The sequence below is a fragment of the Talpa europaea genome (genome assembly GCF_964194135.1).
Source record: "Talpa europaea genome assembly, chromosome: 4".
Taxonomy (NCBI): Eukaryota; Metazoa; Chordata; class Mammalia; order Eulipotyphla; family Talpidae; genus Talpa; species Talpa europaea.
Window position 1 is genome coordinate 140,599,876 of NC_140070.1, and position 20,180 is coordinate 140,620,055.

The 20,180-nt window shown below is 39.5% G+C and overlaps 1 protein-coding gene across 2 annotated transcripts in view; it reads left to right on the forward strand.

Annotated features, from left to right (window-relative positions):
• The window catches only part of ITSN1 (intersectin 1), a gene marked incomplete at both ends in the record, with an annotated part of 113,379 nt that overhangs the window by 14,317 nt on the left and 78,882 nt on the right, over nucleotides 1-20,180 (forward strand). For both annotated transcript variants that reach the window (XM_084232293.1, XM_084232294.1), the window contains 7 exons: nucleotides 1,224-1,403; nucleotides 2,941-3,037; nucleotides 5,771-5,871; nucleotides 11,119-11,182; nucleotides 14,138-14,275; nucleotides 16,098-16,213; nucleotides 19,621-19,883. In XM_084232293.1, coding sequence (XP_084088419.1) covers nucleotides 1,224-1,403; nucleotides 2,941-3,037; nucleotides 5,771-5,871; nucleotides 11,119-11,182; nucleotides 14,138-14,275; nucleotides 16,098-16,213; nucleotides 19,621-19,883 — 959 coding nt within the window. The remainder of the gene's footprint in view (nucleotides 1-1,223; nucleotides 1,404-2,940; nucleotides 3,038-5,770; nucleotides 5,872-11,118; nucleotides 11,183-14,137; nucleotides 14,276-16,097; nucleotides 16,214-19,620; nucleotides 19,884-20,180) is intronic.

The following is a 20,180-nucleotide window of genomic DNA, read 5'->3' on the forward strand; positions in this document are numbered from 1 at the left end:
CAATATCTTACTTGTCTCCCCAGAAAATTACCTGACTTTTAAGAGCTCTGTGTTACAAACCAGGAATCAGGGATAAGGACCATATATATATATATATATATGGTATATGGTATATGGTATATATATATATATATATATATATATATATCTTCTCGTATCACAATATCACAAGTTGGGACAGAAAAAATAGAGGAATCATTTCTTTTAGCTCTGTCATTTCTTCATTTGTTGGTTAGAATACTTCAGCAAAGAAAACCTTTCCTGTTAAATGTTTGGTTACTCTTGTGTTTAGTAGGCAGAGGAAAGGTAGATTCAATATTTGATTTATTTCTCCCTTTATTTGCTAGTTTTCAAAAAATTAATTTATTACTTATGGTGACAAATTAGGATTTTTCATTTGTTTTCAAATGTCATTATGACTATGTGGATTTAATTCTGTTTGCTGACTTCAGACCAGAACAGTTTGTTTTATTTTAAAGATTTATTTATTTATGCATACAAGAACTGGGGTACAGGCCAGAGGTGTGGGGGTGTGTGTGAGAGGATTCACCAGAGACAGAGTGGGGAACAGAACAGGCAAAATGACTGAAATTCATTGCTATGGGGAGCAGCGGGCGAGTCAGGAGAGGTCTGTTGCACCATGTGGATAGCTCCCTGGCCAGGGATCGAACTCGTGCTGCTGTGGCTGCTGATAGCTTCATAGGTTGCATCTTAACTCTTGCTCCACCAGGGAGACCCCAGAACAGTTATTATTCTTCTTGATCTTCATCTTTGGTCAGTAGATCCCTCCTCACGTTGTGTGTTAAGCCATTTTCAGTGATCTTTGATATACTTTTTGGTACTCTTAAGAATGATTTATCTGGGCCTCCCCTGGTGGCTCAGCGGTTGAGCGCTGGGCTGCGAAGCTGCCCGCAGCCTCTGCAGCACTGGTTCAATCCCTGGCCACCGGGTGAAGGTCCCACATGGTGCGCAGACCTCTCCTGCCACGCCCACTGCTCCCCTCAGCAGTGTACCTTGGTCCTTCTGCCTGTTCTGCTCCCCGCTCTGGCTCTGGTGAATTCTCTCACCCTCCCGCGCTTCTGACTGTACCCAGTGCTTGTATAAATAAATAAATAAATAAATCTTTGGAAGAAAAAAAAAAGATTTATCTGAATTCAAATTTTAAAGGGGAATGTTTGATGACTGATTTCTTGTGAATTTTGTTGGTTTTTTTTTTTGCCTAGGGATAGGAGGTATTGCCAGCATGCCACCGCTTACAGCCGTTGCTCCAGTGCCAATGGGATCCATTCCAGTTGTTGGAATGTCTCCACCTCTAGTTTCTTCTGTTCCTACAGCAGCAGTGCCTCCCCTGGCCAATGGGGCTCCCCCTGTTATACAGCCCCTGCCTGCATTTGCTCACCCTGGTACGTGACCTGTTGAAACCCTAGGCCGAATTTTTACAACTTGCATTTTATTCTTTATTATTAAATTTTCTGACTTCACTTTCTGATTATATTTAAATGGTATTTTATTTCAGAGGAAAGTATCTTCATTAATTTCATTTTTCATTTTTTCTCCCAACACATTAAAAGGAATGTGTTAGGCTAGAGAGAGGGAAAGGAGAATGGAATTATGAAACTGGAATTCTGGAACTCTGGACAAAGGTGAAGTTAAATCCAAAACCAAGAGCATATTTTCCTTTCAAGGGCTTGATCAGAGCAAATAAAGTTTGAACAATATTTGCACCTTTTTTATTTTTGTGTATTGGTTACTACTTTTTATTAGTTGTCATGAATTGCTAATAAGTAAGCCTGTTCCTTAGGAATAGAATTATGTGACTGTGGGAAAAACAAAGAACACTGTATTACTATTTTTTTTTTTTTTTGAGGAGGTGCAGTGATTCATGCAGAAGGAGAAGGAAATCTATTAAATGACTATAAATTAAGGCTGTAGTATTAACTGCTTGTTTCATTGAGTGAAAGGATTAAAATTTCCTGTTTTCAATAATTTGAATTTGAAACTTTATTCCAAGTCTTTCCTCAAGTTAAAAGAAAGCATGAGCTCTAGATATAAACCGCCTTAGTCAACAAATCTTAATGAATTCATATTAATATGGAAAGTATTTGAAAGAAAAGTGCTTTAGTATATCTCTGAGTAAATTCAATAATGACATGGGTTTTTGCTTTGCATTAGAATCATGGTTTCTGTACCTCCTCGCTCCTGGACGTGCTCCTTGGGTTGGACCATGTGTCTAAGTGACAGTCAAGAAATCTAAATATTTCCTGCTTTTTTTTGGAACTTCTTGTGACTTGCAGTTTATCTTTCATATATGGCAGTAGTTGGAGATGTAATGGTGGTCAGCCATTTCCTGGCAATTGTTTTTCCACTGGTATTGTGATTCCACGCACTCGGTGTCGTTTTTCTTTTGCCACTTGTGACAAGGGCTGCAAGACAGCAGGCGAAGAGGAAGGGAATATGGCTAAGGTTCAGCCTTGTTTTTCTGACACAGCTAACCAGCCTGAATCAGACACAAAAGTTGACCTCGCTGGCGTCACATGTTATCTGGCTAAGACTGCAAGTCTGTGATTTCTTGGCTCCTTCATCTGGAACTAATATGTCAGCTCCTTGAGTGCAGTTAAGGAAAATGCCTTATGTTTAGGCTCTTACTTTACTGAAACAGGTCCGATATCCTGTGATGCTAAATGTTTACGGATGAATAAAATTTTAAGGGTATAAACATTACTATTTAGTAAGCTGATTTTTAGTAGGAACAAGTAAACCTAGAAACATTTTCAGTGAGTGATCAGGGAGCAATGAAGAATAAATCTTTGATTCCAAGGTGGTAAGAAGGAAGAACAATTTCTGCCTCGGGTTTGATGGTTATGCATTTTAAGTTTTGTACAGAAGGAAAAATGTCTTATCTTTGTGGAATTAAAATTATTTGGCATTTATTTTTTACAGCAGCCACATTGCCAAAGAGTTCTTCCTTTAGTAGATCTGGTCCAGGTTCACAATTAAACACTAAATTACAGAAGGCACAATCATTTGATGTGGCTAGGTAAGTTTGCTTGTTTTAAAATGGGCAACTTGGTTAAAGCTGTATTTTTCACGATCTTATTTTATAGAATACCAGTACTTTTCTTTATCCAGAGTAATGTTACTTTTATTCATATTTTTGCCGTCAGAAATCTACGATGTGATATTTCCTTTAAAGAGTTTGCATGTTGTGTTATAAGAGGATAACATATAAGTAGCAATAACTGCTTTAAAATAGGAAAAATAAAAACCCTCCAGATAGAGGGAAAATAACTGTGTGGTGTTAATCACTTGACTTTATATGTAAAAAAATTTATATGAACATTAGAGCCATAGTTGGCCTTATTTTTAATTCTATCTCAGATGACCTCATGAGACTGTCTGGATTGTTAGAAAACCCTAATTTAAGGCCAATTTTTGTGAAATGAATTACTCAGATAAATGGCAGTTGTTATTAATCAAATTTGTGACTCAATTTTAGAAGAGTGTACATGTCTTGATTGCTTTGATTTGGTCCAAGTTTGGTTTCATATTGTCTTTCATATTTTTGTTTACTTTCCCCCTAGTATTTTCCCTTGCACATTGATGCACTGAGGTGAAAAAAGAAGTCACTTTTTAAGTCATCTCAAAACTTGTGGAGAAAAAGGATGTGAATGAAGATGATTCTGTATCACTTATCCCAGTCCTTATTAGAAATCTTTCTTAAGTGAATCAAATTATTTTTCTATTTAGAGAGAAGAATATGTTGAATAGAATTGATAATTCATTACATTAAAAAAATGATTTAAAGGAAATATGTGAACTGAAAAGCACCAACCCAAGTGTGTTATAAGGCACACCAACTCATTGATTGTGTATCTTCTTCTTCATAAGAGGACTTTCCCATGTTCTTTCCGTTGTAGATAAGGAAGGAAGAAGCTCAGGGACATTAAGTGACTTGCTCAGGGTAATGACTCACAAGTGGCTGAGCTTAGAGCTGACCATATTTCTTTCTGGGTTTAGGGCATACTTGTATGGGTTATATTTCAGTTAGTTTTTACTCCTAAGATGCGAGAACATTTCTCGCAGGTTCACCTCATTCCTTTGGCAGACACCTCACTCATCCCTTTAAACCCCCACAGTTGCCTCGGTAGTAGATGTAGTCACAGAATTATGAATGAGGCCATCAATCCAAAGAGTCAGGTCCCTCACTCCTGGCCTACAGCTCACACCAAATCCCATTGTTTATTCTTCCTTCTAGTCCATTCTGAGGTTTGGAGTTTTTTTCTGACTCTCCACAAGAGTTTTGAAATCTGTCTTAAAACTCATCTATGACATGAAACTGAATGAATGATCAGTATTATTAAATGTTAATGCTGTTAAGACAGTTGTGTTTTTTCAGGCATTCAGCTTTTCAATAATTTGAATTTCTAGCAAATTTTTGTAATGGCATCTATTTTTGTTTATTTGCTGGTGTGTTTTCAGTGCATTTAAATTCTCAGGAATTTGGCAGAAAGTTCTGACTTGATAAGTGTAATCTGGGACAGCTTCTGTGTGGAACACCCTACAGTTCTGGGGTGAGGGAGAAAGATAATTAACTTCTTGACATATAGGCAGAAGGTGAAATCAGCAAAACTTTAGTTAGTTTAAAATGAGAGAGCTGTTGCAGAACTTTTCACAGCAGAGTAGGTCTTGGTAAGTGTTTTTTTCATTAAGAAATTTATAAAAGTGGTGAATTTTAAATAAAATGGTGAATGTAAAAAACGGTCAATTTAATGCCATTGCCAAATGTTTGGGGGCATTTCCTCTGCTTTATAATGTAAAGTATATTGATAACATGAATAAATGATGACTAAGAAGTTCAATTTATGATTAAAATTTGCTTTTATATGTGAAAAATAGATGTTTTGTTGAAAGGGAATTTCAAATGGGGGTGTTAGTTGTAATCTGCTGTGGATTTTTTTTTTTTTTTTTTTTTTTTTGCTGTCAGCTCAGTCCTTGTGTCTAAATTGCCCGTTGAGACATCAGGCTGTAACCAGCCCCGGGCACCTACCTGTGTGGGAACTGATCTGAGCAAGTCATCTCTAAGGAGGTCTAGACCCAGAACGGCTGCTGCTGGGGTACCCTGCTCAGGTTAGGGTAGCTGCCTGTTGGCAGGGAGAGGTGGCACTGGTCCCGGGGTCAGGAAAGCAGAGCTCCCTCCATGCTGCCCAGATTGCTGCCCATGCTTCCTCTCTGGGACGCCCTCCATTTGTGGGACTTTAACATCCCGGTATGAAATAAGTTCCCTTTGTGGAGAAATACATCCTTGTGTTTTGGTGGTAGAATGTTAAACATTTAAAAAGAGTTAATATCATTAAAGGCACTTTATTTGTTTGCTGTTAGCCTTGCCTTTTAAACTAAAAGAGGACTATTCTAGAAATTTAGAAAAGTCTGGACATTGTTTATTGCCTCAGTACCGAGGATATTTTCCACACTGTTGTCAAGCCTTTCAGTGATTCCATTGTGTATACAACTTGAAGCAGCCACCTGACCTGTGGTGTTTATCCTTGGTTCTGAAAAAATAGCGAGCCGCTCTATTTTTGAGAGAACATTTATAACTTAAAAAGAAAAAGGAAAATATTTATTGCAGAAATAATGATTGAAAAATGGGTAAAATGTTAGAGCAAGTTTTCTAGAGATGTTCTTGGTTTCCTGTTTTTTAAAAAATTTCTCAGACTGTCCCTTCCTGTTGATTAATCCTTCTCCCTCCCTCCCGTCCCTGCTCTCCCCACAGCGCGCCCCCAGGGGCAGAATGGGCTGTTCCTCAGTCATCCAGACTGAAATACAGGCAATTATTCAACAGTCATGACAAAACTATGAGTGGACACTTAACAGGTATTTACCAATAAGAACGGTTTGGGTGAAAGATAACCTTTATTCTGCTTACAAGTTGTTTCCAGCTATTGGGCCAAAGGTATTTTTCAAATCTTTCTGTACTTGCTTTATTTGAAGTAGGCTTTTCACTATCCCTCTTAAGTTCTCATCTACTGATAAAACTGTAGTTACTTTATTCTCTGGTGCCTCAGGCTTTCACTGCAGCGTTTCTTGGTAAAATGGAACATAGACCCAGGTTTCTCCTGCATCCCAAAAGCCACTAGAATGCAAATCAAAGCACCAGCAAACAGAAACTGGTTCAAGTTCTGCAGTCCAGCTTTCTTGATGAACTTGAAACTGCCTGCTCGGAATTGGAGATTAAGGCAGGGTGCAGGCCAAGGGAAACTGTTCTGGGGGTTTGGAACCTGCCTGTGCCGTTCAGGTCACGTCGCCTAGTTGGATCTTATTTCTTCATTTATGAAAGACCAGAGTTAAGTTATGTGATCTAAGTAAATTAAAAAAAAAAAAAAAAAAGGTTTACCAAAAGGGTAGAAAGGATTTTATGATACCTCGCAGAAACCTTTCTAACGAGGGGGTCCAACACTTAAGATTGTTAGAGAGTTATAAAGATAAGCATAACTTGATTGAAAGAACATAGAGACCTCTGATGCAAATATTAAATATAAAAGGGGAAAATGTAACTGTCCTTTAACACATGGGAAAGGAAGGGAGACAGGGCTGGCTTCCCTGGGGTGGAGGGGTGTGCATGGCGCATAACACAAAATACATTGCATTTCTGGTTCTTATGCTTTTTTGCTATCACTTAAAATTGCAATTTTTACTCCCAAAAGAAAAATTCATCCTTATTTAAAAATGTTGGGATTGGGCAACAGTTAGAAGGGTTCCGATCTAATCTTGAACTCTGTCCCCATACAGGGTCTCAGCAGTCACCCCTAATAAATACATAATTGTATCTGAAGGGGCGAGTGATCAGCGTCCACTCTTGTCTGTCTGCTGTGTCCACGCAGTCCTGGTGGTTTTGAGACAGAGAGTGGAAACCTGCCCAGCTAATTGGGCCCTGAAGCAGTACTCAGTACAGCAGTTTTAGGTGTGGTTTGGTGTGGCTGTTTTGACACCAGTGCTCAATAGAGACCCAGAACTACCTTGCTACTGAATTTGAAAACCGTTCTTCAGAGCATTGTCGGTGTTTGCTGTGAGTTAATTAAAATAGTATCCAGATATGATGTTAATCCTCTCTTGGTAGGATGTATATTTTATGCCTAAAGTGCAGTGTTTACATCCCAAAGATACTGGCTCAGGTCCTTGACTGTCTTTAACTTTTAATACCTGAGGCAGAAAGTAAACTTTGAAACACACTGGAGAGCACAGGTTGTGCTGGTGTTGAGCTGCACTCTTATTACTGTTTTTTGTCCAGGCCAGAATTTAAGGTGGGAGCTTTGCTTTCAAACCAGATTTTTTTAAGTCATGACAACTGAAAGTAATTGAATTAAGCAAATGGAAAAGTAGAAAGAAATAAAAGAAATTCAGTTGGTTTTTGGTATATGGAGGACATATCATGCAGTACGTTTAGGCGGCTCTGATGAAAACAGCTGGTTTGTTGAAATGGGTGAAATACAAAGATCATTGTCATGATCACAACTCTGAAGATAATTGTATGAATCCTGAACCCTAAAAGCAGTTCATTTTAGGAACAGAAGAAATATCAAGGAAGTTGAGGGAAGACCCCAGAATATAGAGAGACTTGAATGAAATATGTGATTTCTCTCTTTTTTTTTCCTTTATTTATTTTGTGTGTATGTGTGTGTGTGTTCTTAACTGAAAGGAATTAAAGGAATTTTTAAAACTTGTACATAATTATAATTTCTTAATCCAGTGCAATATTTTTCATCCTTGGAGTTGGACCTTCTTGTGTTATGAATACCAGTTGAAGTATAAGAACTGTGGAAATTTTGTTTTCCCCTAGCTCTGTTGAGGTGTAATTGTCATTAAAATGACAATTAAACAATTATAAACAAATGTAAACTATTAAAACAAATGTAATTGTCATTTGTTTTAACATTAGTGAAGGGAGGATCTAGGTTCGCCTCATACATCACTTTCACTACTCACAGTCGTGTGTTTTGGACTGGGTTGGAATTGTAGTGAGCGCCCCCAGAACTGTGTGTAACCTGCAGCCTGGCTCATCACCTCTGTGCTGCTGGTGGTTAGAGGGGTTCCTGGTTACCCTTCCTGTTTTACTTCCACAAATTTCTTTTGGATGCTATCAAATTCTGACTACATCTTACGTGTCTGTTGTGGGCATAAGAAACCATTAATTGGTCCCAAGCAAAAGAAAGTGAGGCTTTCTGAGCTTGTGCACTCGCTTGTCCACTGTGAGAAGTGAAGCTGTCCCATCGGTGCTTTAGTTTACTCCACTGACCACCTGGGCTGATTTAGTTGCTATATCACAGTAGGTGGACACTCCCTTATTCCTTCACAACTTGGTGTGTATGGTATTACATGCTCTTAAAAGAGACTGTCTTATCAAATAAAGAGGGTCTAGTGTATCAAGGTTATGTAAGTATCTCTAGAGTTTCTGATAATCCCATTAATGCTAACCCCTTCTCAAGGAGGTATCTTATGATCTTCTTGTGTCCTGAAACAATATATATGCTCTTCATGCAAAAATCACAAATGCTAAACTCTTAGTCTGCAGTGTTTCCAGATAAGCCAGTGCTCCACAATTGGTACCGCCTATGATCTAGGCTTCCACAAGAAGTTGTGTGCCTCAGAACTCAAGTACATGCTGTCCTGTTGTGCTAAGATGTGATCTTAGCTTTTGCTGACTAATGTTTCACAACCTTGTCTTAGGACATGTAGATCAAGTATTAGAATTGCAAAAGACAATTGTGATCTTCCTGTGCAGGGGTGAATAAACATCTCTGTAAAGAGCAAGATAACAAACATTTTAGGCTTGCATCCAGACACTGTTGCAATCACTCACCTTTGCCACTGTGGTGTGAAAGCAACTTTATGTCATGCTTAAATGGACAGGCCCGGCTATGTTTTAGTAAAACTTTATTTATAAAAGCGGGTAGTGGACCAGATAGGGCCTTAGAGCTGTGATTTTCCAATCCCTGTTCTATTATCATCCCTCCTCTCAGAGATGCAAGAACTTCATTTTATAGAGGGAAAGTAATCTTGTTTATGTCACATGTCAGGGAGTGGGAAGAGTCTGGACTGGGATCCACATCTGCTCTACAGGTCCAGGGCTATTCATTTATTGTTATACTTTTTGTTGGGAGTCAGTGAAGTATTGAATATCTTTTATATAGTTGTAGAGTGGAGAGAATCTCTACCAGTATAAATTAAGGCTTTACTAAAATTTTGCTATTTCTCCTTTAATGTTGCCAAGCTTATAAGTACAGTGTGAGAGAGGGAATAAAAGCATCAGTGGACTTTCCCCATTCCATTATGCCACAGAACCTTTGCAACTTCACAGTTACTCAGTAAAGATTATTTGTGATTCTTAGATGTTGCCTGTATGCACACACAAACCCAAGAGAAACTATACAAACATTTACCAAAACTTAGACTGCTCCCTATTCATAGTCCCAAACCCCAAACTACCTGCATGTCTACCAGCAGGAGAACAGATAGTGACGTTTCACACAGTGGTGCACTGAGCAGCAGTTAGGATCAGTGTTCCCCAGCCACACACAGCATCACGTGGAATGTAGTAAGCAGGCTCAGCAGAGCGCTCACTGCACTGTTGGGGGTCCACTGACTTGGTGGGAGGGGCCGTCAGGAGGGAGTCCAGGAGGGACTGCTTTATCAGTAGATACTGTTCACTTGACCCTGTGCAGTCTGCACAATTAAGTTGTATCCATGTAAATATCCATGTCTATAACACGTGCTTTTCTGCTCATATGTATATAAGAGTGAAGTATTGTCCATTTATTGAGCACTTTTTCTGTGCTAGCTCTATGCTGAGCTCCACATTGTGGTTCCTTACAAGATGGATTGTTGATTTGTGAATTTGGAAGGGACCTCTGAAATGAGAAAACTAGGGCCCAACACAATGAAGAAACTGCCTGTTCCAAGTCACCCAGACTGAACCCAGACAGGGGTCAGGACTTCTGTGCTTCCTCTGCTATTTATTCTCTGGAACTTTCTGTGCTGGGTCCCTACAGAGATTCTCAGAGATCCCTAACAGCTGCTTCCAGCTGTGCAAAACTCAGCCACTGTGTGTGTGCTTTTTAAATGAGGTGCCATTTCATAAATGAATAGCCAAAACTAAAATTTTGTGCCCCAGAATCTTCCAACACAACTGCTACAGCTTCCCCTTCTTGGTCCATTCGTCATCCTGGGATCGCACCTCAAGAGGCAGTGCTGGCAATCAGATATACTTGTCTCTCTGTCTCTGGCAGTGGTTACTGTAACCCTGGCAGCTTCCGTTATAGCTTGTCTGATAATGAAAGCTAGTTTCACGCCAGAAATAAAGATACAAGTATTTAAGAAATGAGAGCTGATGTGGAGAGGAGAGGAGAGTTGAAATCCCCAGGATTCTTTTTAATTGCTAACATAGGAAATGCATCCAATCTTGGCTGTGATATCCTTTGTGCAACAAGTCATTTCTTCTTAAAAGTCTGTATAATGAAATGGTTAGAAGAGTTCCCTCTAACCTTCCCTGAGTGTGTCTGATGGTACTTGTGGTGGAAACAGCAGGCAGATGCAGAAGATACTGAATAGAGAGAACAAATTTCAGCTTTGTAAATAAAACCTGATATAAAGAGAGTTGGTATCTGGACAAAGGGGAGATTATGTGTTGAAACGCTAAGTTTTTACATCCTCATTCTTCATTAATCACACATTTAACACAAACTTGTTGAAGATGTGCTGGACACTGCTGTGTTCTGCATTTTCCCCCTCTTTTTTTTCCCCTATGGGGGCTTTATTTCCCTGGGTAATGGCAAATATTGTTTAAAGCACTGTGATTGCTTCTTTAAAAAAGGTACTGTTTTGACAATGAGACTTAACATAGTGTGTGGTAGGTTAGCCCTCAGTGAGTTACTTTAAAAGTTTAGATGAAGTGCCAGCTGGATTTAGTTTATTATACCATCAGTACCTGATTAGAAGAGACCAAATAGTTTCAGTATAAACAAAAGATAAACATCGATTGTGTGAGGTTGCACAGCACCAGGGTATTCCTGGACAGTGAAGATTTGCTGACTCATTATGAAATTCTTGTCCCTGGTTTTTGTTTAGGTCCTCAAGCAAGAACGATCCTTATGCAGTCAAGTTTACCACAGGCTCAACTGGCTTCAATATGGTAAGGAATGGAAAGTTCCTTAGTTTGTATAGTGTGGAAACTTCATTCTTAGAGCGGTATGGTCTCAAGAGTCTTCAATATTGTTTCTTATAGGGGGGATAGGTGATGTACACTTAGTTTTCAGTGAGTTGTGATTGCCTTTCTTATGTTTTCCCCTTTATATTTTGAAAAATATAGAAGCAGAGAGATTTAATATAATGAATTCTCAAAAATTAATAAGACAGCTTACGGAATTCTCAATTCATGGCCACCTTTGGTTTGCTCCTCCTCCCTGGCAATTATTTTAACCCAAATTTCAGTCATTATATCATTTTCATCAATAAATATTTCAGCTTATATTTCTGAAAGAGGTAGGGTTTTTTTTTTGCAACGTGAGTATAATACCAGTTCGTCCACCTAAAGGTTTTAATAGCAATTCTTGTCATTAAGTTAAAGTATATTGTATAATTTTTTTTTAGATTCTTGTAATCTTTTTAGAGTTGATTTATTCAAAATCAACTGAAATAAGTCTATACTTTGTAACAATTAATCTTTAATTTATAAACTACCCCCTTGCATTGTTCTCCAATCTTCCCTCCCCTAAAAATCCCGACCATTTGTTCTATAGTTTCTTATAGTCTAACTTTTGATGATTGCATCCTTATGGTGCTAAATGTAACTCCTTTATTTCTTATAAGTTGATCTGCAGCAAGGTTCTCAACCTCAGCACTGTTGACATTCTGGGCCTGACAAGTTGATGCTCTGGGGTGCTGTCCTGTGAGTTGTGGGATGGTTAGCCGTACCTCTGACCTCGTCCTACCAGATGCCAATAGCATAACCCCTACTCCCACTTTTGACAATCAAAAATGTCTCTAGAAATTGGCAGTTGTTCTGGGGCCACAAAATCAGTCTTTCTTGGTTGAGAACAACCCCTCAGGTTCAAGTTTTATTTGTTTACATATGTGTGTGTGTATAATATGTATATATATTTGGCAGTGCTTCATCAGAGATGATACTGTATACTTTGATCGGGAGACATGAATGTCTCTTTGTGTATTCTGCATGCTTTTCAATAGTCATAGATGAACATTGCCAGATCCTGCAGGATTCCTTACATACCAGTGTAACCAGATGGTTTCTTAAGAAGAGTGTATCTCTCAGTTAGTCATTGCCTATTGCTTCTGCCAGGGTAATAAATCTGGTCTTCTATGATCACATGCTAGGTTCCTATATTTGCAGCAAGGCACATTCATAGGGTTGCTGCATAATTGGCCAAGTTCTAGACATACTTCCTTCATATTCTGGTACCTTTCTGCATCGTCTTAAAGGGGGTCTGTTTGTTGCAGTAGAATGATGGCAATAGGCCAGTCACTGAATATCTATGTCTGCAACTTGCCCAGACTTCTTTGAGTGTGGGTTTGTACCAGTATCTTAGGACCTTGTGAAATAGTAACTTAAGATCTAACATTGATGCAGGTTGATTGACAGTTTATTAAGTTGTTGTTACGATACTGGAATATATTGAAATGTTTATTTAAAAATTCGCATTGATAATTTGTTCTCTTTGGTAAAGATACCTGAGACTTCTACTGGAATGTTTATATCCTGCTACACCTGAAAAGACATTTTAATGAAACGCAAATAGGAGGGAAAACAAGTGAGAATTCCACCTGCCTTCTATGCTAAGAGTATCTGTAGTGGGGTGTGGAAAGGCAAGGAAGAAAGGCAGGGGGTTTCACCTGTGGGTTCCAGATGCCTGGCATCTGGAAAAGGCAAAACTAGAGGAATGGAAAGGAGATCAGTGGCTGCCAGGGACTGGGTGCAAAGGAAGGGATTGACTGGAAAGAGACAGGAAGACACTTTGGGTGGTGGGGAAACTGTTTTGTGCATCATGGCTGCTACACAACTGAACGTGTCTTTTAGAACTGGCAGACTGTCTGAAGGTCATGGTTTGGAAGTGATTTCTGGGGGGAACAACGATTTTATGCCACCAAAGGAAATGGCACATTTAAGAATAATTTTTGATTTATGCATGAGCAAGGCCAGTCTCCCAAGGTAGCATCTGTCCCTTTGGCAGTCTAGGGAGCAACTTTGGTGTCTAGAATCGTTAGGTAAAAACCACATTCTTGGGCCTCCCTGGTGGCGCAGCAATGAGCGCTGGGCTGCGAGGCTGCCTGCAGCCTCTGCAGCGCTGGTTCCATCCCCAGCCGCTGGCGAGGGTCCCACATGACACGCAGACCTCTCCTGCCGCGCCCGCTGCTCCCCTCAGCAGTGTATTTTGTCAGTCTGCCTGTTCTGTTCCCGGCTCTGGCTCAGGTGAATTCTCTCACCCTCCTGTGCTTCTGACTGTACCCAGTGCTTGTATAAATGAATAAATAAATCTTTGAAAAAAAAAAACACATTCTTGGACTTGTTAGAAAAATCTGTTTACTTTAATTGGCTGCTTAGGCCCATTTATTTTGAAGAATTGTGATTAATCCTGAGATCAAGAAGGAAAAACACCTTGACACTGGCAGAGGGCCATAAAGATCGATCCACTTTTGCAGGCCTGCTCAGCCCAGTGAGCAGAATCGGGTCTACTTTTTGTTTTTAAATAACTTTTATTGTTAAAACTGCCTGTCCATTTATTAGCTATTATCTGTGACTGAATTCAGTGTGATAGAGACTATCTAACGCTATGGTTTGCTGAGCATGGTGTTTAGAGACTCACGGAATATGAGTATGACACAGTTAAATGGGTTTGCAGAATATAATTAGAATTATAGCTAACATTTGTTGAGTGCTGAACACCATCCCAACTTTGTGGATTGTCTCGTTATCTTTGCAAAATCAGCATGCAATAGGTACTATTTTAGTAAATTGAGGCACAGAGAAACTCATTTGGAGTAGAGTCAGAGTAAGAAACTAGAACATTAAAATCAATCATGAATACTAACAAGCATGAAGCCAGATCACAACTAACTTTGTGTTAAATAGGAATCTTTCTGACATCGATCAAGATGGAAAACTCACAGCAGAAGAATTTATCCTGGCTATGCACCTAATTGATGTCGCTATGTCTGGCCAACCCCTGCCACCCGTCCTGCCCCCAGAATACATCCCACCTTCCTTTAGGTAAGGAGCATTTGGCTCTTCGGGGAAATTATGTGCTGAGACATAAATTCCAGATGACTTGGTTGACTGAACATCTTGCAGTCGCGTTGTTCCTGGCAAGTGAATGAAATAGCCATGAAGTCAAGAAAATCTTCTCATCTTGGTTCTGTGTTCATCCTAAGCCTATTTTGTGCTTTAAAGTACTTGTAGTATATTAGTAAATCAATCAAGTACAACATCAAAAGATTGGTGATTTTGGACCAATCTGTATAATTGAAGCTCACCAGAAACTAATAGCAATTAAAGTGAAATTGTTTCAAGCTATATGTGGAAAATAAAACAAGGAGATTCTGCCTGTAAAGTCTATATTTATTTATATTCCAGAGGTAACAAAATACCGGCAATATAGAAGTTACATATAGCCAGGAAGATAATGAGATGATCCTGGTTTGAAATAGAGGCTGAATGGAGATACTGAGAGAATAGACCAAGGTCCAGTGGGGGGAAATGTACAGTGACTGGAATGTTCTCCCTGCCAGTCCCATGCAGACTCCCCTTGCCCTCCCACATGGCTGTATCTCAAGGCTTAACCTGAGAGACAGTGAGAGCTTCTGAGCATGAAGAAAGAGAAAGGAACATAGATGAGAATTTCTGGGAGACACATAGAGGAGAGACGTGTAGAGATAACTTGGCGGAGACATGTAAGAGAGAAACATGTGGGGAGACTGCTCCCCACCCTTGGCAGAGGTGGTAGCAGCTGTTATCTTGGCCTGGTGGTGGAGTATGTGATATATTTTGGATTTTCAGTCTTTCCTTCTGTCCCAGCTTTCTAGACCTGCCTAACCCCTTTCTTATGGTTCCCTGCCAGAAGGCATCTTTAGATGCGGCAAACTTCTGAGTCCCAGCATCCCCAGTCAGGCCAAGCCTCTTTGGCTGGGGCATTTATCCTTGAGGCAATAGGTAATTTTTGGAGTTTTATTGGGAATCTATTATTTGAAATCCTTTCTTCTCTTTCTATGCATATCAATTCTATTAAAAATCTTTCAGAATAAGAAAAAAAAAACCCTCTGTCTTAATTCCTTAAACATCAATTAATTCTTGGGGAAAAAAATCCCTATAAAAGTAAGAGAAATGAAGCCACCACTGTCAGCACATCCAGGCCAGGAGCAAAATGAGAAAACTGTGACAGTGTGGGAATAAAATAGTAGCTGGGATGTTTGTCTCCAAAATCCTGTGGAATCACCAGGGGACACGACCCTGGAAGCTGTTAAAAAAAAAAGCATCATAAAGAGATGGATGAGTTTAGAAGAGCCAAGGTTAGTGGCTTGAAGGGAGTAAAATTTGTTCTCACAACTCTAAGGTGTAGATGTCTCGGGTTTATTGAGAGATTAAGTGGAGAGACTGTGTAAGGGGAAACGAGATGTGCCCAGTGAACTGAGCTGCTTATATTCCCTTGGAGAAATTTGATTCTTGGAGGAATTTAAAATACATGAGAAAGTAGTGGCAACAGCCGCAAACACTTGCACACCCAGGTACTGTTCTAACCATTTTATGATCATTAACTAATTTGTCCTTTGGAGTTGTCCTGCTTCTGGTGGTTTGAACAAGCTGGGCACCTGGAGTGTGAGGGCATTCAAATGTGTAATATTTATTTTTAAATAGTTCTTTATGAGTCGAAAGAACCAAGTCTTTGTCTTTTCCTCGATATAAATGAAATTTGCCCCGTGATACCACATATACTTTAAAAATATATTCCCGTAATTTGCTCAGTTCTACCTAGACCCCCTTTATGTGATTCTATTTCATTTCTTTTCTTCCCCGCCCCTCACACCCATAATTGCAGAAGAGTTCGATCTGGCAGTGGTATATCTGTTGTAAGCTCATCATCAGTAGATCAGAGGTTACCAGAAGAACCTGTCTTAGAAGATGAACAGCAACAGCTAGAAAAGAAATTACCCGGTAAGACTGTCTTTATATTTGAGTTATATCATATTAGAGATTTTTTATCTTTAAGGCAAAGATAATAGTAAAAATAAATGTAGCTGTTGACCTTTTGGCTGTATTCATTTAAATGACCTTAGTCAGGAGTCATTTTTAATATGTTTTTGAATTTGGATATTTGTAGAGAAGTAAGAGTGTTACGTGCTTTACTAACACACCTTGTTTTAGCTTTTAAATTGAAATTGAATTATTTCAATTAAATTGAATTATTTCAATTAAACTAATAAAAAAATTATAAATGTTATCTATTAGACCCTCTAAGTTGGTGAGCATTAATGTGGTTGCTTAACACCACCAGCACAGAAAGAGAATGTAAAATCATCTCCTGTAATTTTTTCATACTGTTAGAGAAACTCCTGTATTACAGGAAACTATTTTAAATTCATTGAGCCTATTTTAAAAAAACCTCATTTATAACAATAAGTCCATCATACTATTAAAATATTCTAAGGGGCCTCACCTGGTGGCGCAGGTGGTTGAGCGCCGCGCTATGAAGCTGTCCGCAGCCTCTGTAGGCTGGTTTGATCCTGGCCGGCTGGCGAGGGTCCCACATGGCTGGCAGACCACTCCTGTTGTGCCCGCTGCTTCCCTCAGCAGTGTATTTCGTCAGTCTGCCTGTTCTGTTCCCCGCTCTGTCTCTGGTGAATCCTCTCACCCTCCTGCACATCTGGCCTGTACCCCAGTTCTTGTATAAATAAATAAATAAATCTTTAAAAAAATAAAAAATAAAATATTCTAAGGTGGCTGTGAATTTTTAAGGATAACAGTTGATGCCAAGAAGCAAGTGAAATGTATTTGGAGTCTCTCTATGTTAACTACTTGGTGTTGTTTTGCTTCATCTGAAGTGCTTCGTGGTTAACTGACATGCTCAGCTCTCCCAGCTTCCTCTTTAAACCAAATGACTTTATTTTATAAAGATAAATATTGGATGATTTCACCGATGTGGGGACTAACTACAAGGAACCAAAGTGGGTGAACTTGCAAAACAAATTAAAAATAAACCAGTGGACACTGATAACTGAGGATACCAGAGTGAAGGGGGTGAGGGTGGGAGAAAGGTGAAGGGTCTGAAGGATGGTGGTGGGTGTTTTGTCATTGCTTTTTTGTTTGTTTGTTTTAAAAAATAAGTAAAATTGAAGGAACTTACCTCAGATGGGAAAACAACCATATAATTTAAATGGATTTGTTGTTAAAAGTCAACTCAAACAAGAAGCATAGAAATATGTTGACATATACAACAGGGATGAAGATGGGTTTCGTACAGGGGTGGGGGGAATCGATGGTAACAAATTTGAGTTTGAGGAAGAGAAAGAAGACCTGGATCTGCATGATTGGAACTGCAGAAGGAGAGGTGGTACAGATGAGGTAGGACAGGTGGGCAGAACCTAGATCCCTTAGACATGGAGGTCACAGTAAAGAATTGAGTTTGGGGTGAGACCTTAAGCAAGGAAGAGGTTTTCAGTTTGGGCAATGAATAGAATGAAAGTCAGAGGCTGGAGGAGGCATTTGCAGTAGTTCAGATGAACAGTGCAAATGAAGGCTAGAACAGCAGAGACAACACGGAGAAGAGAGAGAATTAGGGATCTATATGGGAAGGAGAATAAACAGAACTTTCTGGCCAGTTTGTTGTGGGACGTAATAGAAAGTAATGAATCAAAGGCCTCTTGCTGCCTTGGGCACTGGGTGGCTGGTGAAGCTACTTAGGATGACAGGTAGACTGGGAATAAGAAGTAGGGCAGATTATGGTAATTCCTCCTCGATGCTGTTTCTCTCTTCCTCCTTGCTAGATAGATTAATTAAGTACTTGACTAAACGACTTTTTGTTCACTGATAAACTGCTTATTGAAAATGTTCTGGTGCACGGGGTTGTGTTGAGTATAATGAAGGATCAAAATGTTAGTAACAACACTTGGTCCATACTCAAGGTTATGATGTGTGACGAGTTAAGACATCCGTATCAGAGCAGTGATAAATGCAATAGATTCCTGAAGATAGCATTGTAGGTGCATAGCAGAGCTCACTTTTGCCCGGTTGGTGTAGACTGGGAAAGAAACAAGGAATTATGTGCCTATGTACCAGAAATAGGGTCAGATTTCGGAATTAAAAAGATATATGGACTTTGATTTTCTTTTAAAATTGAGGTAGAATTCACATTATATAAAATTATGATCATTTAAAAGTATAGAATTCAGTGTCTGTCAGTCAGCTCAGACTGCCTTAAACACAGGATGGGTGAGAGCTTCTCTTGCCCAGAGTGGGCTTCAGGGAGAGGTGTGTGGGGCAAACCCACGACTGAGTAGACACTGCTGAAAACATAGAACAGGACACAAAGGGTGAGAATTTTAAAAAGAAGTAAAATAAAATGGATATAAACAAAGTGTTATCCAAAGAGGACAGAGTGTAGAAGCAGAGGTCAAGTGAAGTATATTTTCTAGACAGGGACAGACAAGCCTTGCCTGGCAACAGAAATCACGGCATCCAGCCTCTTGGCAAACAGTGGAGCCTTGAGAACACCAAGCTGTACTGTCTGCTGCTGCCCTGAATCACAGTGGAGATACGGAAATGTGGGACTTTAGGCTGTACCATAAGCCAGTGGGTCCCTTTGTTTCCACCCTTACTCCCCGCCCCGCCTCAGTACTCTCAGCTCTGTAGTCCTATTCCCAAGGTTTGTTTTGGTTTGGTTTATTAGTTCTTTTTCCCTCCTCTATTTTCTAGATGCATGAAATCATCTTTCTCCTTCTGACTTATTAACCCTGATCCCCTCCAGTTCTGTCCATGAGTTCATTTTTTTTTAATATAGCTGAGTAGTGTTCCATTGTTTATATATATACCACATCTTCTTATTCACAACTCTGTCATTGAGCATTTAGGTTGTTTCCATAATTTGATTATAGTAAATAGTGCAGTGATTGTAGAAGTGCATATATCCATTTGGGCTAATGATTTTGTATTCACTAGGTAGATACCAGGAGTGGAATTGCTGGATCATTTGACAAATCTATTTTTAATATTTTGAGGAACATCCATACTGTTTTTCATAGGGGCTCAACCAGTCTACATTCCCACCAACAGTATATGAAGCTTCATACACTTAAACATTTGTTGTTTGGGGCGTTTTGCTTGTTTTTTGATATGGGCCATTTTCACTGGAGTAAGGGGACTGTCTCATTGAGGTTTAGATTTGCTTTAAGTGAAAGGCATTTTCATAGTGTTTTTTAACAAGGGCACAAGCAGGAGGACACTTGGGGGGGCATCTAGGTTTTCATTTATATTACAAATTTCAAATACGCCAGTGGTTTTTTCCTTTGATAATAGTTTGTTGAAAATCCTGATTTTTCATAATTATTCGGTTTCTTGTTGTCAAGTAACATTTGAAGATAAGAAGCGTGAGAATTTTGAGCGTGGCAATCTGGAGCTGGAGAAGCGAAGACAAGCTCTCTTGGAGCAGCAACGCAAAGAGCAGGAGCGCTTGGCACAGCTCGAGCGGGCAGAGCAGGAACGGAAAGAACGAGAGCGCCAGGAACAAGAGCGCAAAAGACAACTGGAGTTGGAGAAGCAGCTGGAAAAGCAGCGGGAACTCGAACGTCAGAGAGAAGAGGAGAGGAGGAAAGAAATTGAGAGGAGAGAGGTGTGCAGCTGTGGAGCAACCCCGTAATTGGTGCATGTGATCCTGCCCCTCTAACTATCTTCAGAATTATTCAGAATATATTTTTCTTCTTACAGTTCAGTAGTAGCAGTAGTTGTAGTATATTCACAAATTGTGCACCCATCACCACTAATGATGGAAGATTTTCAAGACCCCAAAATAAACTTCTTATGCAACAATTATTCCCTCCTTCCTAACCCCTAACAACCATTAATTTACTTTCTATCTCTGTAGGCTTGCCTATTCTGGATGTTTTGCATGACTGAAATCATACATTAT